Source organism: Melanotaenia boesemani, chromosome 13 (assembly GCF_017639745.1).
Source record: "Melanotaenia boesemani isolate fMelBoe1 chromosome 13, fMelBoe1.pri, whole genome shotgun sequence".
In the NCBI taxonomy this organism is placed as follows: Eukaryota; Metazoa; Chordata; class Actinopteri; order Atheriniformes; family Melanotaeniidae; genus Melanotaenia; species Melanotaenia boesemani.
Genome location: NC_055694.1, coordinates 9760048 through 9775130, shown reverse-complemented (window position 1 = coordinate 9775130; position 15083 = coordinate 9760048). Strand labels below are relative to the sequence as shown.

Genomic DNA, 15083 nt, shown 5'->3' with positions numbered 1-15083 from the left:
ATATATATATATATATATATAAATAATTTCTAGCTCGGTCATAATCATAATACTATATATTTCAGTTCCCTATACCTGTGATTTGATGTTTTGTGATTTTGCAGATCCATCGTGTAAACATGTACTTCTTTGCCCTAAAACAAAGGGGAAATTATTTTTTGTTATTTATGGGTTATTAGGCTATTGTTTTACCAACCTGGCCCTCTTGAGATCAAAGTGGACCAGACCAGTGGCCCCTGAACAAGTTCAACAGCCCTAATTTTGATGTTCAGTTACTGAAATATAACTTAAAGAGCTGTCATGTTAGGGGCTTATATAAATAAATGATCTTGACTTGGTGCAAAAAAAACATACTTTTTAAAGGATAATATGCATCAGTGCATCATCTCTAATCACCTCCTCTCTTAATTCTTTGCTTTTGATTCTCCTTCCATAAAAGCCACATCTGCTGTATTATGGCAGCACTGGTGTTAATAGTTTGAATGAAGCCACAATCAGTCTCAGGACAATGAGGGATTCCTGCAGAAGTTGCCACATTGTGGAAATGACTTTTCTTAGTTACTCAGTTAAATTAGCAATATACCCTTAAAGATGATGTCAGAATACAGAACATCACATTTATTGGCTGAGTTATTGGCCATATGAACAAGATTAATAGTAATGTTGGCCACTGTTTGCTGCTGTATTCATTCATTTCATTGAGGCTCAATAATCCAAAAGTTTGTTAGTTGTATTATTGCTCTATAAGAGCAAGTGGTCTGTAAGTTTTGATAGTTAAACCAGTGCTGCAGTATTTTGGTTGGCTTTGAAATGATCTGCCCATCAAGAGCTGCTTGAGGTTGTTTTCCATTCATACAAATGACTGAAGAAATTGGGGTTGTGTAGTACATGGCTCAGGCAGCTCATGAAAATAATCAGATTTATTTGATCAATAATTCTATATATGCAGCTGCTCATCTTGATTTCAGGTTTTTAATGACAATCTTTTCAATAATAAAAAAAAAGGGTGATTAAGTAAATCGTCAAGTTTTAGCTCTTTACAGTGCGAGTTAATTGCCAATGTTTTAAGCTAAACCTAATCAGATTTGATGGGGGATTGGGATGGATTGGGATTCAGTAAGAGGATTTCATACTGGATTCAAATTCAATAAAATGTTATTTAGCTTTCAGGCTCGTGATGTGCTGCATTTGGTTTTGATTGAAATTTTGTGCGCGGACTGGCTATCGTTCTATTTTTTTTTTTTTTATCTGCAACTTATCAAAAACATTTTCTTTCACCAATATTTTCTTCCCTTTTTGGGGGGAAACTAGTTGTTTTCTGTGCCAAAGAACCCTGAGTGGATCCAATTTACAGTAGCTTGTGTTCTGGTTGGCATAAGTCCTGCATTAAAGCTGGATTGTAGGAGTTTAACATACAAAAGGACGTCACAAATGTTATATACAAGCCCTTAAAAGGTAAGTTTTATAATATGAATTTTAGTATTTATCTGTTTATCTTGAGCTTGCAACAAGATAAATTAAATATGCCCTTCCATATTTATAACACAGGGCCACATTTGGGTTCTAACATGGTAAATCTCATGAGTATATCTAATTTCTAAGTTCTTACTGTAATCAGTCTGAGTGGTTTCCTTGTTCTTTTATGTAAAAATTCATTCGAGACTGAATGCTCTTACACCCAAAGTTGCACACTGTGTGATTAGTCTCTTCTTCCTGGTTCATATGCAGGTGACAGATGATGGCATGTGTGTGGTTTGACCATTTTTATCTTATCTGTGCTGTTAATGCACTGCATGCAACTTTGCTCTGGTAACAAATAAACCAGCTGAGAAAGGGTCCAGTCCTTCGTGTTCTTCTAAACTCAGATTAAGTGAGAGAAACTCCTTGCAACACATTATAAGTAATCGTTTAGCACTGCTGTGTGTTGTGTTTTAGCTTGAGGGGCAACAAGCAACTGAGACGTACAGGTCAGTGTAGATCACTATGATTTAAGTGGTGTTTTTCTTCATACTTTCATTCTTATTAGCCTTTTTTCTTACATTTGTAGTTATAGTCTTTGCTGAGCATGTTTATTAAGTTGGAGTAAGATCTGTTGATTTGTTTTTAAGATATTCTTTGGGGCTTTTTGTCATTGTACACAGGTTTGCCTGTGTGGGATAAGGGATAAGTAATATTATGATGGCACTTCTGAGATCTGGTGACTTGACAAGTTTGAATGAGTTTCAGTAAAATATGAGTTTACATTTAGTAATGGAGAAGAGTTCCAGCATAAGATGATTCGTCAGCTGTGACTTACAGTATCATGTACCACTGAAAAAGGAAGTAATCTCAAAAGTTCCAACAAACTGTTAAATCAGCTTCTCTGAAAGGCCCTTTTTTTTTACCTGTACCAGTTTGATCATAGATGTTTTGCTGGTATCAGACCTCTCTTGTGATTTCCAACTCTTTCTACCACTGATGGAGTGAACAACATCTTTCTAAGCACTGACAATAAAAACAAATGCAACCTTTAATGCAACTTTATGTCACTTTTACAAGTGGAAGATGTTCATCAGCTGCTAAAGCGCACTGATGAAATACAAGCATGCAAACATTCATACAGTACAGCTTACTGGTGACGAGTAATTGAGGAGTGCGATGAGATGAAGAGAGTTTTCTCAGAGGAGAGCAGACTGTGAAGAGACCTTGACGACTGCGAGCTTAACATTTCTTCATTGACTCTGAATCTTAAGCTCATTCACACTTCTTTTATATTCAAGGCTTTACGCCAGTATGAGCAGCACCACATGCCGTTAACTACCATTTTATTCTTTCTGGTTTTCATGGCTGCGTCAAAGTGAGCACAAAGAGCAGCGATGATCACACTGAAGTCTCTCTTGTCCCTGTAAGTGCATGCCCCTGAACATGCCCCCCCTCCCCCAATCTACACACACACAACTTTTGCAGGAAATATTGAGTCAGTCTGTCTTTGTCACAGCTGAGCTATAAATTCCCATCCACTTAAGCAGTTATTCTCAGACTCTATTTTTCTCTCTTTTCAATTAATAGGAAACACATCATTTGAAGGAGGGTCTTTGCTGGTGTGCGAGAGTCTATACATCACCTAAACTAGAGCACTCACCCCTCCTCCTCTCCCCTTTTTCCTCCTAACACACACACACACACGCACACCGACAGTCCCATCTGCTCACAATCATGGGTGCAGCCAGCGGTCAGGCACATGCTAACATACTCGCACATGTAAACATACATGGCACTGGCACTCTAGGCATGAGATCTGCCATGTTAACACACACATGCACGTACACATACGTATACGCATACTCAAGCTGGGCTCGGAGATTTGGTTCTAAACGTGCCCTCTGGCAGGATGTTCTGAACCTCCACTCAGTAACAGTGAAAGTGAGCCTACTTTCAATTACACACACACACACTGAGACTCAGTGACAGATGAACATGAGACATCCTGGTCGTGTGCTTTACTGATGACAGGGTGCCATGGAAACGCCCAGATTTCTCCATGGTTACGCAAATTGGACACAAATTAGCCTATTATGTGCTATTGGGATTAGCACTGCGATTTAGCCTAATAGTCTGTTTTTGTACTCTTGCTCTGAGTGTATGTGGAGATTGGAGATATTTGCCAATAAAGTGTTGATGATTAAATCCACTTGTATGGATCTGGAGCGCTCATTTAGTAGAAAAAGATGTGGAAGCACTTTGTTGTAGTTAAGAGCAAGTGGCTGAGTTCAGGATCATTTGCCGTCACCACTTTTAGGTTTCAACTGTTTGGCTTCCTGTAAAACCCGTGTCTCAACATCCCTTTTTGTGTGTGTGTAGGTGCGCACGTGTGTGTGTATGTTTGACTGTTTGTCAATGCAAATGCACAGGAGCCATAATGTGCGTGCTCCGCACATGTTATGGCTCCATAATGAAGACAGAAGCCCACAGTGAGGCTCGCTTGCAGTTCCCTTCTCCTCATTAAGACGCTAGTGCCGCTTCCTGTGCGCATCTTCAGGCTGCTGATTAATAATGCTTCTTGTTATTCATTAATATGGTCCTAATGAACACACACTGGTGAATGCGAGTCTGAAACTTTTTCCCTTGTGTTTTTGTGCATCTCCAGACTCCATTGACCAGCTCACATAGGACCACACCCCCAGGTCGAGGGGAGGGGGGCATCTGATCGTCCGTCATCTTGGCGCCTTCGCAAGGTGGGCTAACATCCTGTGTGGTTGGCATGGTAACGGCCTGCTGGGTTTAGGCTGAGCAGTTTGTCAGAGTCAGTTTCTTGTTGTTGCCACACTCTTGCAACATCCTCCTGACCTGAACACCGAAATGCAGAGAACACTGCTTTATGGAGGTGTTTTTTTTGTTTGTTTGTTTGTATTTATTTGTTTATTTATTTTATTTCTATTTTTTGTGTGTGTGTTTGGATTTTGGAAGGTGGAATATTTTCTGATGGCGACGGTGGTTACGAGGGAAGCAGGGAAGGTTTACTATTTTCAGGGAGCTGAGAAAATGAGGAGTGTAAAGACAGCAAGGAGACAAGAGGAAATATAAACTTATTCTTCGTGCTCTACCTGCCACAGAAGCTGAAAGCAAGCATTAACACCCCCCCGACAAACACACACACACATCTTAACACACCCCATCTGCTTGTGACAATATCACAAAACAAACCTGCCCAGACTCTTGCAAAACTACACTTTCCCTTTCATTCACGTGCCTTCTTCCACAGATGGCTCTACTAGCACTCTGCAGTTGCACAACAAAAGACGCATGTCAGTTAGCGATGTAGCGGTGGAGGGGGTGTTGATGACAGAGACAAAGATTTAAAAACAGGAAAAATACTGAGGAATGAAGTAGACTTAAAGCAAGAGAGTAAAAAGTATTTCAGAGGTCTTTGGATGCTCCATGAAACTCTCCTATAAAAAATGTAAATTATTAGAATCTGAACTTTTTTACATTTGCTGGAAAACTTCAGCAGTTCGCTTTACTGAGCTGCAGTTTTTTTATTCATGACAGCATTAATGACCAAGTCTTGATATTTTGACGTGCTTTATGTTGCAGTCTTTATTGTTCATTCACCTACTGGAGCTGGTCATGTGACAGGAATAAATTGCGGTCAGTTAATTGTTTAAGTTATTTTTACACAAAGATGCCAGAAATTATAATTTATGACAACAAACTGACACTCAGAATGTGTTCCTGATGTGTTAACCCATACAACTGCAGCACATCCTTCTGTTTTCTAGTTTTTGTGTGTTAGCACAGCTTATGTTATGTTAACTGACCAGTTCAGACCAACTTAAAATCTGATCTAGAAGTGGCACTGAGTAGGGAGTTCTCTTCTTTTAAAGGATAAACTGCCGTTGAGACTCTCTGTTTTGTGTGACAAGTCAAAGCAAAGCAGCTGCAGCTCTTGACATGTTTGTGGTGTGAGTTTGCATGGCCGCACCAGGGCCGTGTGCCTCTGTTTTGTCAATAGAGATTATAACAGAGTGGCAGGAGGGTGGACGGGAAAGCGGGTAGTCAGGGGAGGCGACACTGTGATTATTTGCATCACCCAGCCTGAGCACGCCTGCCTCTCTAACTCTGCCACCTTTCCTTTCCCCCTCTCCCTCCCTCTTTCCACCTTCTTTTCATCACCAACAACCAGCAGCCTGCCTTCAAGGTCTTATCGCCTGTCACAGAGACAATTAAAAGGGAGATGTTTAAACACACAGAGCTCGATGTCAGCTATTGCTAGTGGTACAGCCTAACAGTTCACCGCATATTTTTTTTACCACGTAAATTAGCAAAAATGTCCTGTTTCAAGCTTGACAGAAGTGTAAGACTTTTAGCCGGAGCTGAAGCTTTAAAATTGAATCCTGCTGGGGGAATCCCAAGATGCTGTTTAACTGGAATAATCTTGCTTGTGCATAGATGAAGTAAAGTGTAGTTTAAGAACAGATCGAGGTTGTGTTGTTGCTCATTTTCTTCCTCTTCACTCGTCTGCCCCCAGTAAATCTTTCCTTCACCGTCTTGTTTGTTGCATTGTTTTTCTCCCTTCTGCTGTGACTCACTCTGCTGTGGGTGTTGTGTCGTCTCTCTACTCTTTTTGTGTGTGTGTGTGTGTGTGTGTGTTCCCAAACCTCCTTTTTGCTTTCAGTTTTTAAGCTGCTGTTCATCCATTTTGATTATGCATGCTGTTAGTTTAACTCACAGTTGATTCTGAATTGCTGCCCGTCTTGTAAAGGGAGAAAATGCACATTTCTAGAATTACACCGAGGGAAGAGTGAACATATTGCAGATCATTAGTTCAAACTAAGAAAAAAAGACAAAGTGTTGCTAAAGGTGTGACTTTAGATAAATTATGTTTCTCTTTAATCCCAAAAAGTAAGCAGAGAGCTAATTGTGCTCAGATTTTAGAAAGCAAGTATCTAACTGGCATCCATGAAATGAACAGTCAATATTTATTCATTACTCCCTAAACACTGCAGACCTTAAAAAAATAAAAAAAATAAAAATGTTATTGTTAGAAAAAGCAAAAACTCTTTGCAAACTTAATTTTCTGTCACTGTAATGAAATATTTTGTGACAATATCATGTCTCCTTTGCTCAGAGGAAACAAGATAAGTTTTATGAATTATGTAATTCTGTAAAAAAAAAGAGCAATTTTAAGTTGTGGAGGAAGTTCCTATTTTATTACATTTATCTGCAGAAGTTAGATTTCCTCCTTCTCCAAGAGGTTAACCCCAAGATCAAATGCGGTCGTACAAATGTGCTAATCGGTTTTTAACATATGGTTGTAAAAAGAAGTAGCGTTCGTTCGTTCGTTCGTTCTTTCGTTCTGATCCTTGTCAGCAGGGTTCTAAATGAATGCCTGCCAACCTGGCAAGTGTGGGTTAAGGTTAATTTTAGCCAATTTACAAGCTGTTTTGTAAGGAAAGGGCAGCTCAATGATGTGTGGAACTTAGTCATGTGTAGACAGAAAAAGAAAAATGTGGCAGTGGTTGGATAGTGTAATCAAACAGGACTAGTTAAGAAAAAAAGGAGAATGTGTTGAGAATGAGTTTGTGTGCAAACAGAGAACTGACAAAACCCAGAGTGGCTAACAATCAGACAGGAGCTCTGAAGATCATACTGTAACTGTGAAGCTCTGAATACATTTGATTATGGGTCAATTAAAGGTACATTCACACCAGCCCTTCTGATTTGAATCCTAGTATGTTTGCTTTGAAAGCCTGGTTTGTTTGAGGAGGTGTGAATGCAGAAACAAACTATGATTCAGATCAAAGAGTCAAACTCCTCACCGTCTGCAGAGCCAAATGCCATAAGCAGACTACAATGCTTGGTATTGGTCTTTGTCAGACACGTTACACCCTCCCGTTTACTCGGTCACCAATATGGATAAAAATAAAAGAATAATGAGAGGATACCGTACAGGGACAAACTTATCGAGGAGGCCCGGGATCAGTATTTGGCCAAATGGTCAACAATCAATAACATAGATCCTTACAAGGAATGGAGCTTTGATGCTACATTACTACCTCCAACCTCATCGCTGGACATAACAAGCTACCTCGTTTATGGTTTCAGTGGTTACATGTATGAACAGTTCAGAAACTACAAATCTCTGGAAGCTCACGGACATTTCAGGAATGGCTTGGGTGCAGGATCTGTTCACATTTCCACCGCAGGACTGCACAACACAGCTGTCACTGCAAAGGTAAGCTCACCTGCTGTTAGTGAAGTTGTAACTGGTGGTTAGGGATACTTATACTTATTTAAACTCTGAGCATAAATGATTCATGTGCATTACAATGTTGCAAAAGAAACAACTTCATATTTATATTACATAACTCAGAAAAGTTTTAAATGATCTAATAATCCTACCACATTTTCATACAACATAATTACTCAAGCTAAGATGTCAGTCTGGCATCAGCCTGTAAACCAGAAACTGTAATAATATAGACATCCTTATAAATGAAGCTAAATATAGCAAACGGTGTTGTAAACAGTTGTTGTCTGCCTGCCAGTGTGTGTCTACAGGCCTTGCACGACCAGCACCTAACTGACTCTCCACTGAAGCTCTGGGTCATCACGGAGCTGTACAGCATGCAACAGCTAAAGAAAAATTTTGGATCTGCTCTCATTGTTCCTCTTGTTGACAACTTTGCACATATTTTGCACTGTTTTTAGCACAATTGCACGTTATATTGTTTCAGTGTTGACATTGCCATGTAAAGATGTGGAATTCTCTCACTACATTACTTGAAGATATTACGCCACAACCTCAGTGTTTTTATTATACCACATCTGCATATTCTGTTTTCTTTTATTGAAATTTTATCTGTTTAACGTTGTGCTGCTATTGTTTATTCTGACTGAGAATTTTAATAAAAACACTTATATAAAAAAGTAAGATGGTCAAGCTTCTCATCCGGTTAACAATCATATATTAAGTGTTTATCTCCACAAGGTTTTTAAATGTAATTCAAATTTAATGTAATGTAATTTTCATTATTAAATCTGACACTGGTTATTTATGTGCTTAAGAGGCAACAAAGAGTCAAAAAGATGCCACTGACACACTTTATTATTCATGTTCAAGCCATGTACAAAAACAAAAAATTGCACATTTTTGCTGCACAAGTAGTATAAAAAAAAACCTTCCAACTATCTGACTGTACACATACATCATCGTCATCATGCGCCTTATCCTTTGTGATCAGCTGATCACCTTCTTCTCCAGCCTTATGTGTCTCCCCTCTGGTCTGTAGCTGACCTCTTTCCTCTCCAGCATCAGGTGTCCTCTTCATGGTCTGTAGCTCTCCAGTGTCTGCATCCTGGTGGACTCCATCTCTGCTGCTTGCAGTGTCTCTTTCCTCAGCTGATCTTGTCGTCTTCGTCTTGCAGAGCGTGCAGCGTCTGTGGGTGTAACTGATGTGTGTCCTAGAAGCAGGGGTGGTGCCCAATCTGAGCCAGCCTCCATCATTTCTTAAGCTGGTTGACCTGCAATCACATATTTGGTGTTATTAAAAAAATAGTTAACATTGGATGCTTCCATTACATTTCACAATATTAACCACTTAATCCAACCAGTTAACCACCCAATCAGATCTCACAGAGTCTCTTGGTATTTACCTGTATCTTTAAAATCATTCATCCATCTTTGACTTCTGATCAAATTAGGGATGTTCACAACTTGAATTTGCCGATTAGCCAACACACACACAGTCCACTACTAGTCTTAAGACTCTACTAATATTTGTTTGGGGCAGGAGGAGGTATATGTTTCACTACGCAGGGATGTGGAGCTCATGTTTACAGTACTGTTTCTGCTGGAGTTAGCGGAAGCAGAAGCAACCCGACCAGAGCAGATGTTTGCAACGACAACAATGCAAAGGGAAGCGCGGCAGTATTTCACTGAACTGTACAAAGAAGTCAAATGCACATTATGCGGGTTGAAGTTCTCCTGGTAGAGCTAAATGCTGCTTTTTAATGATGATATCACGACTAATTGATTCATCGGTTTTAATTGGCTTTAAAAAAATTCCTTACAATGCCTTTCCCTAGTTTAAATGTTCCAAAATGTTGAATGGTCAAAATTCCTCTTATTTGTGTGATGCTGTAAGCAAAAAATCTACTAAGATAAAGTTTAAAGTCAATCATTTAAAATGTGTTCAGAGCAAAAGTTTTTTGTTCCTTCCTGGAAAAACAGATCATTGAGAGAATTTGATCTTTGTTGTTGTTTTGCATTTTAATGAGAGAGAGAGAGAAAGAGAGAGAGAAAACATCAGTGATGGAAAAAGTTAATTTTAAGCCTCATGTGTCAGTTATTGAGTCAACCATACACTTCTGTGTTTACCAAAGTATTCTAGAGTCAAATGTGAGGCCATTTCTCCTTGAGCCCGACTACAACCTGAGGGACTGACATCATACAGAAAAAGTTTACCTACCCACTAATATATATATTTATTTATTTATTTTTCCCACAAGATTTTCGATTTAATACCTGTGAAAAGATTTAGATTTACACTTTAAAGAAGGAAATGTTGACTGTACATTTCTGGATACTATAAACATCTTTTGTAAATTTAATATGCATATATATTTAAAGTAAATGGCTAATTATGTGTAGATCGTAGATGGGGCTCACAAATGTATATGCTGCTGTTTACAGCAGGGAAGCAAACTCCTGCGGTGTGTGGTGTCCTCTGATTCTCTCCCCACCACCTTCATTAAGATTATTTTGAACGCATTGTGGGTGTGTGCCGTGTCAGGCTGTATGAAATCACATATGCAAGGGAGGAAAACACAAGCAAGAGAAAGAATGGAGCAGTTTCCACTGCTCAATTAGTGACTGCCGGTTTTTTCAGTGTTGTGCCCACAACATGGATCTACTTTAAGCATAAAGCCAACAGAGCGCCTAAACAGAGCCAGACAGAGCAATATTTTAATCTGTAATTGGAGTTTCTGAAGACCTTCATAGAAATTATGAAGTTTCCCCTGTTTTCCATAAACTCTGTGGTCACGCTGGGTTTCGGGGTCACTAGCAGGCTATGGAGTCAAGAGCTGAGCTTCACCCCCCACCCCTCACCCTGGTGATGACAGGGCAGTGATGACCCAAGTTAAACTCTTGTTACACCCTTCTTATGACCTGGAAAATATGAGGGTCAGCATTTTAGGTGACGACCCTGTGAAATCACCCAGGTTAAGATCAAGGTTGAGAGCCAGGTCAGACTGAGGCAGTGAAATTCAGGGTTGCTACCTGCACTGACTTGCAGCTCTAAAAAAGCAGCCATACTGAAATAACATCTTACTCTCACTGATGTTTTGTGTCATTTTTAGCAATGTAATTAAATCTATGAATTTAAATTAATTTACAATCATACTCAGACACCATCTGACCATCTGGCAACTTAAAATGAAGTCTCCTGCTGCCCTAACTCCAGTGTAACACTTGGCATTTCACAGCTGCAAGCATGGAGCTGTGTTAAATCAGTCAGAGGAGTGTAAGTTCACTTCCAGAACTTGATTGGCATGGTGGAGTTCCAGTTTGATCGCCACACCCTCCAGCTTTCCTGCAAACGTTCTAGTATTGCTGATATTTAATGTTAATGTATGTTTAATGGAGGGAGGGGTTCTAGCTGAAACCACTTTTCAGTGGTTGCTGAAAAAGAAGGGATTCTTCCTTTTTTATCTTAGTCTTACTGATTCTGATAACATCTGCTTTTAGTGGTAGATTCTGTTTGAAATATGCATTAACCCAGGAGCAGGAAAAAAAAAAAAAGAACTCACTGTCTTCATTTTTTCCTCCACACATCCAGTGTCTTTCTCTCTAGTTGAAATTGCCATCTTCATGCCCATCTCTCCTTTCCCTCTTGCTGCCCTCAATACTCCCATCACCCTCTCCCATTTCCTTCACTGCACGTCTCATTCCCACTGCCCCCTGCTGCTGTATTGTACCCAGCACAGCCCCGCTGCCTCTCTGCCACCAGGCCCCACTGCCTGTAGCGTGTAATTGACTTTCTCCCCGTGCTGAAAAAGCGGGCGGCCCGCGCCAGGCTGGAGGTGACCCATTTCCCTGGGGCATTCAGCAGCCTCCTAATCAACCATTCTCTGGGGCAGCCTCATTCACTCTGCAATTAGAGCAGCTCTCCCTTTGAGAACTCCATCAATAGGCAGGCAGGCGGGCTTGATCGGTGTAGGAGCAAAGACGGGAGTTTCACTCAAACACTTTGCTTTGGTTCTTTGAGTTCTGAATCCTCAGACTTTGTACCTCCCCCTCGCCGCTTTTTGCTTCCTCGGCTCCTCGTCTCCCTTGTGGTAGGTTTCATCAGACTGCACCAAGCGGGGGTTTTGTCTAACGAAGAGTAGCAGACGGGGGAGGCAGGTAGATGGGCACGCAGGGAGGCAAACTGGGGGATAGGCAAGAGGAGATGCAGGTAGGCAGACAAAGGCAGACAGACAGTCTGATGGGAGGGACTCGAGGGAGAGATTAAAGAAGAAATTTGAAAGAAACTCAAAGTGGGAGGGATTTCACAATTTCAAAATATCTCCTGCTTTTTAGAAGAAGATTCTTAAGTATCCCCTGTTGTTGCCTGGCAAGAGAACACACTGTTTTGCCTCGTCTTGGAAACATAGATGGAAGCAGCCCATTCTGTCTCAGTACGAAGGCGTGTTCATCACTTGTTACAGGCCTGGTATGACCTTGTAACGAACCAAGACTTTGAAGAACATACCCTGCCCAAACACAAACAAACAAACAAAACCCAAACACAATTAGGTGGTTTCTTGGACTTCTCCAATCCCACACAAAGGCGCCTAAGATGATGGTGGATGATGATTAAATAACAGGCTGGTTTCTCTCCCCTGCCGCTGGCCTGATTTGCTATGCAGGAGAGACAGTGTTCTGGTCAGAGGATAACCATGTAATCAATGGAATGAAAAAGCTGCTCTGGCTGTGAAGGTTAAGAGGGGTACTGAGGCTTTCAGCCCACTCTGTGCACCACACGTGCTTTGAAAACACACTCCAGACAGTCTGAATGTTACACCTCCTCCTCTAATTCCTCCTCCTTTCACCTGTTCCTCGCCCCTCCTGTCTTTCTTTGACATTCCTTTATCTCTTTCTCTCAGCTCACTCCCTCCCACTGCCTCCGCCTCTTTCCGCTCTGATTACCCCTCCTCTTTTTTTCCCCTCCCTCTGCATTTTCTCCCCATATCCTGTCTCCCACTATATTTGCACTCTCTCTCCCCTTCATGTACTTTCCTCTCTTCCTTCCCTCCCTCCATCTTTGTTTTCCCCTCTCCCCTCCTACCTTTCCCAAGTGTCAGCTGCTGTCACTGTGGCAAAGAAAGTGACCAATCAGTGCTCACTTCACAGCACTGGCTTCTCCCTCCCTCCCTGGCTTATTTCTTCCATTCCTTTCCTCTATTCCCTTCTCTTCCTCCTCCTTCTTTCATCCCATCTGTCTCTCTTCCTCACAGCCTTTATCAGCTCACTTCCTGGAGACGAAATGTGATGCATTATGGGAGACAGACGGCTGTCTAACGGGGTTAGTTGTGCACCGTGGCTTATCATCAGAGACACTGCTAATCCAATGCGTGTGTGTGTGGATGTACCATATGAGCTGATGAACTCATGCATGCACAAGCCCACACACAAACAAACACAACCTCACATGCTTACTCTCACATTCTCCAAATAGGAAGAAGAGGAATAGGAGGAGGCAGACGAGACATGTTTGTTTGTCAGTCTTTGCCAGGAGAATATAATTTGCATGATATAAGCATATTTCACCCTGCTGTGCACTGCCTTACAACCTGCCTCTGTTTCAGTTATTTTGCTGAGTTCAAGAGAGTGAACGTCTCATTCCCCTCACAATTACCTGTATAATACCAGCTAAAAGGCTAAGAGGGACTATATAATCCCTTTCACTGCCTGGCTTATTTACACCTGCTTGTATGCATGTGCTTCTTCCCTTCAGGTGCTGATATGTGCACACGATGAGCGGACTGGGGGAGAACTCCATGGAGCCTTTGAGCTCAGAAAACCGGAAACGCAAGCTCTCCACTTGCGACACGCCCGGTCTGGGGTGAGTGTGTGAGAGCAACACATGAGAGGTGAAATGCAGGAAAGTGGGCTACTGGGTCAGTGGTTTGTCGAGCTGGGCCCATGCAGCTATTATAGCAGTGTCTGCTGTGATGACTAAGAACTGAATTGAGACCAAAGATGGGAAAGAAACTTTCAAAGAGACCATTATATATAATGAAAAGTTTGTCCTCTTTTTTTCTGTCAAATAAAAGCTTATTGTGTTCATTTACATGGAAGATGGGGACATGAGGATCAATAAAATGTGCTTTCACCAACATTTTTCCACAGATCAGTATGGACTCGTTGTCAGTGTTGATTTCCGAGGCCGGATGTGATGATCTCTTTCCATAATGTCTGTTTTTAGGCATTATGGAATGCCCATTTCTTATGTTTTGCTTCCAAGGATACAGATTTTCCTGTAATATTTTTCAGTGCGTTTGAGAAACCGTCCTCCAGGCTTTCTGAAAGTATTTTATAAAATAAAAAAGACACCAAAACCAAATTTATGAACCAGTTGTTGCATCTGTGCATAACATACAACTTAGCAAAGAACCCATATTGAATTGTACCTTAAAGAACACTGCTCCTATTTCTTTAGTGGTATCTATGAAAAATGGCAACGATAACATAGTTTAAGATAAATGTGTATTTTTGCACCAACAAAATGATTCTCAAAGTGCTACTAGGTGAGGACTTAGCATATCTCAGTGTGTTGTGTATTGTGTCTTTAAAAATGTGATGAAACTGGATAAATGGAGAACAATTTAAAACATGTCATTCCAGGAAAAAAAAAAATCTACAGCAGATGATCAGTGTCAGACCGTGATGTTAATAAATAATAAGAAGCCCAAAGACCGGGCACAGGACCCGAGACCCCATCTGGACCTTCAGTTGACCTGTCTGCTGTTCGCTGAAGCCTCATCAGAAATGGTCTCCATGAAAGGTTGTCTGTCAAAAAGCCAGTCTTAAGGATGGGAAACCAGAGAAAAGCCTGTGGTATTCCAAATGATACTAGAGCTGGACTGAAAATCAGCAGCAACTGGTCTGATGGAGTGATGACTCCTCCCCACATCCTGGACCTCCGTGTGGAATCATTTTAACAGGGGATAGAGCAAAAGGCAGCCGTCATCCAAAGAAGAGCTTTGGAAAATCCTTCCAAGAAGAAGAAGCCTGAGGAATTATTGTTGAAGAATTATTAAGTTAATTACAAGAAACAGAGAACATCATCCACACAAACGGTGAACTTGCAATGACGTGCAAAACCTTTGGCTCTAAAAGAAAATGTAGATATCTAAAAGGCGTTGAGTAGAAAATTAAACTTCCTTTTCAACACTTTCAGCAAGATTAGTTCTTTTATTTTGTTAGTATGATCCCTGGGAAGGCTCATTTATACCAATTTCACTGTCAGACACTCAGGAAAATATAGTCTCCTAAGTGGGTGTGCACTGTTCTACTGTGCAGCAACATCTGCACAAATAGCAGCTTCATAGAGGAC

The 15083-nt window shown here is 40.9% G+C and overlaps 1 protein-coding gene across 3 annotated transcripts in view; it reads left to right on the top strand.

Moving 5' to 3' along the window:
- Window positions 1-15083, top strand: part of LOC121651705 (nuclear receptor coactivator 3-like) — a 70839-nt gene that overhangs the window by 35898 nt on the left and 19858 nt on the right. For 2 of the 3 annotated variants that reach the window (XM_042004083.1, XM_042004081.1), the window contains exons 2-3: window positions 4127-4214; window positions 13482-13589. In XM_042004083.1, the coding sequence (XP_041860017.1) occupies window positions 13501-13589 (89 nt within the window). In that variant the 5' untranslated portion in view covers window positions 4127-4214; window positions 13482-13500. The remainder of the gene's footprint in view (window positions 1-4126; window positions 4215-13481; window positions 13590-15083) is intronic. The other variant, XM_042004082.1, reaches the window with a different exon arrangement.